The 3,667-nt window shown below is 46.1% G+C and overlaps 1 protein-coding gene across 1 annotated transcript; it reads right to left on the bottom strand.

The window, feature by feature from the left end:
* Positions 1 to 327: 327 nt before the first annotated feature.
* Positions 328 to 3,623, bottom strand: EMWEY_00057940 (heat shock protein, putative; the record flags this gene model as incomplete). Its single annotated transcript, XM_013480743.1, has 7 exons — positions 328 to 408; positions 896 to 1,131; positions 1,571 to 1,686; positions 2,287 to 2,521; positions 2,749 to 2,800; positions 3,037 to 3,135; positions 3,449 to 3,623. Coding segments are annotated over 7 exons (994 nt in total), but the record flags the coding sequence as incomplete, so codon positions are not given.
* Between the last annotated feature and the right edge of the window lie 44 nt (positions 3,624 to 3,667).

The following is a 3,667-nucleotide window of genomic DNA, read 5'->3' as shown; positions in this document are numbered from 1 at the left end:
CCCAGCAAAAACCTATATATATATATATATATATATATATATATAGCATAGACAAAGGTGCAGCCGAAAGCAGCAAACGAAGATACTCATGCCTGTAGCAGTGGCATATACCAAACGACCCAAGACAAAATGAGACCAAGAGGGGCGAAATGCGTGCAGAGCAAGAATAACTGTTTCAGAAATTACGAAGATGAGCCACAAAACAAAACGGCGACACCAAGAAGAGATGAAAGAATCAGGCCCCCGCAAGCTGTCTTATGGAACAGCTGCACTAATACAAACAGCATCTCTCCATGGAAAAGCAAGCAGTAATTCCACCAAAAGGGATCAAGCACAATAAATGCCCACAGCTGTCAACGCCTCGAGAGCAGCCAACTCCTCCTTCAACTTCTGCAAGTCTTCAGCTGTCTGTAAAGCGCGCGCACACACACGCACACGACCCCTCACCCGACTTGAACAACAGCGCACCAAAGAAGCTAATAACGATAGGATGGGAAGCGAGGTTAGGCCGAAAGCGAGGGGTAAAGGCTAGCAAACCACAATGCTACAACTGTCGCTCTTGCTTACTAAAAGAGCGGAAAGAAAACGAACGGAAATAGAGTCGTAAATCAGAGAAACCATAAGAGTTGTAGATAATAACAGAAAAGCATAAACAGAGAAACAGGAGGAGAGAGAAAAACACACATAACGAAGACGGCAGCGACAAGACGAACCGCTAACTACAACAATCGGAGCAAAACCAAACGGAGAAAAAACCAACAAAAACAAAGAACGCCCTAACCCGAGCAATAGGGGCAGCACGCGCAACACGTCAGCAACAGCAGAAGCAACAGCAGCGTCCGCATAAGCAGCACTAGGAACAAGAACTAGCTGATCAAACTCTTGTGTTGCCTACCGCGTCAGCCGCATTGCTTTCCATGTCGGCGATTTGCTTTTTGAGGAGTACAAGCTTTTTGTTGTGCGAGACCTTCTTCCAAGAGCATGCCTCGTCCAGAAGATCGAGGGCCTTGTCTGGAAATGATCTTTGCTTGACATATTGAGCCGACATATTTACAATTAACTCAAGCACATCTTCAGGCAACTCCACACCATGGAACTGCTCATAGTGGTGTTTCACCTTCTTCAATATTGCTGAGCAGACAAGCAAAAAATTAGCGGCAGCATGTGCAACCTATTGTCGTAATCCTGGCAGGCAAATACAATTCACAATTAACAACGAAAGGTAACAAAACGTGGAGATTACTGTTGTGGCACACGAACAACCTTGATATACACATATAACCAACCACAGACTTAGCACACAAACATCATCAACCATGTGATACAAACCTACAACAGACTGTACAATACACCGAGACAATACAAATAAAGCAAATGCAATAAATACAGCATATGATGATGATGCGAGTAACCTAGTCGAGAAGATCCAATAGATGGCGGCGAGTAAGCGACGCAAACACAACAGCAAGAACAGCAACAGCTGCTGTCCTGCCGGAAATAGCAGCAAAAACAGCAGTAACGACAGCGGCAGCAACATAAGCAAGTTTGACTGTGTTATTTCATATCTCACAGAGAGCCCTCTCTTTGCTCGGTGCTTCAACGACGATGTTTTGGAACCGGCGGCAGAAGGCAGCGTCCTTTTCGATGTGCAGCTTGTATTCCTCAAGCGTTGTTGCTCCAACCAAGCTATAAACACAAGGCAACAGAATAAGGCAAAACAGTATGAACGCAGCAAAGAACAAAGAACAAACAAACAAACACACACACACACACACACACACACACGCAGAGACAAAGACACAAAACAGAGTGCAACACAACATACGCAATACATATCAAGCAACGGACTACTACGATGCTGAGAAGCGCATCAGCAGCAATGCCAAAAAACAAATAAAATGCACACGCCAACTGTAGTACTCAAACAACTAATCGAGCTACTAAAACGTTACTAACGAAACCAGGAAAATGCAGAACAAGGGGGCCGTATCTGAGCGCCCATTAGAACCCCCGAGGGAAAACAAAAGGGAGACCAATAACCGACACAAGCAAACGCCACGGACAAAAGAAATGCACACGAGAAGCGGACAAAATGAAGAAGCAAACGGCGGAGACTAGAAAGTGAAAGAGAACAACACACGTCAGAGACAACCAGCAGAAGCAAGCAAACAGCAGAGACAACCAAACGCTGGAGACACAGAGGCAAAAGATGCATTCCAGCAGTGGAGACGAGCAACGACGAAGTCGAGTAAGAGGCCATGAAAAACAAGCATTGTGCCTGCATACACAATTTCTCCTCTGGCCAGAGGCACTTTGAGGATCTGCGTTGCGTCCGAAGAGCCAGAGGTTTTGCCTGCGCCGACGAGGGTGTGGATTTCGTCAACAAACAGAATAACGTCTTTCTTTCTGCGCTGCAAAAAGGTGATAATCTCTTTCATTCTCTTTTCGAACTCTCCCCTCATCGAAGTGCCCGCAGACAAATTCAACAAATCCAGAGATATTATACGACGACCCCTCAAACCTTTCGGAACCGCACCCTAAACCCAGCATACAAATCAAATGAAAAAGCAGACGAAAACCGGCTAGAGAAACTCGAACGCGTAATCTAGCACATGCAAATAACCAGCATACAAGCTGAAAACCAGCTAACCACACAGGATACATATGGCTTAAACGGGAACGCCGACCGGAGACCCAACCAACCAAACATCTACCTAAGCAGCTAGCTAGCGAGCCAGTCAGATTCACCCCCACAAACATTTACACAAGTCACTGACTTGGCAAATGTCTCCACAACTGACTAACACGAGATATGCGCATGCAGACACCTAGGAAAATGACTTGTGCGTTACTTCGCCTCATCCCAGCCAGTATGCCAGCTGGGTAGCTATCTACCCAGCTACCCTTCTAGCTAGTTTGTCCGCTAGCCGAGCAGCTGATTGCGTAGCTAACACACACTGGCATGACGTCATCCAACGTGTGGGGGAAACGACTGTACATGCTATAAACCCTAAACCTGAAGCCCTTGAACCTAACCTCGACAATACGTTGCGCAAGGCCTTCGATGACTGCAGTCTTGCCCACACCCGGCTCGCCAATGAGCAGTGGGGCCTTCGTCATCATTCGACTCAATATCTGCGTTACGCAGAAAAATATGAAGAATAGAAAGTAAATTAAGCGGAAAATGTGAACAAAAACGGCAACGCCTTAACTGGGAAACAGAACAAGCAAACGAACTGTCCGTGGAAGGATCTGCGCGTGTCTGAAGACTACACCAACTACGAGCAGCGACAGGCAAAGAAGCCAAAATGAAGGCAAGCGACAAACACGAAGACGTATGTAAAAGCGCCAAAGTCGAAAGCAACAAAAAGATAGAGAAGCTCCAGGGCGGAGATCAACAAAAGCACGCGCCTACTGTTGTGTGAATTTGGCAGTTTGTTCAGATTACCTGAGCGATTCTGTCTATCTCCTCGTCTCTTCCTATAACGGGCTGCAGCTTCCCTTTCTCTGCCTTCTCTGTTAAGTCTTCGCCATACTGCGTTATGTCGAAATCTTTTGTCAGCTGCTCCGTCGTCCCCGTCGTATTAGGCATTGGAGTGTTTTTGTAAGCCAACGCCAGCTCTCTGCTCACCCAACGCATATATATATATATATATATATAATATAT

This window comes from Eimeria maxima, genomic scaffold, assembly GCF_000499605.1.
Source record: "Eimeria maxima Weybridge genomic scaffold, Emw_scaff2278, whole genome shotgun sequence".
NCBI classification, from domain to species: Eukaryota; Apicomplexa; class Conoidasida; order Eucoccidiorida; family Eimeriidae; genus Eimeria; species Eimeria maxima.
This window is presented reverse-complemented; position numbering and strand designations above follow the sequence as displayed.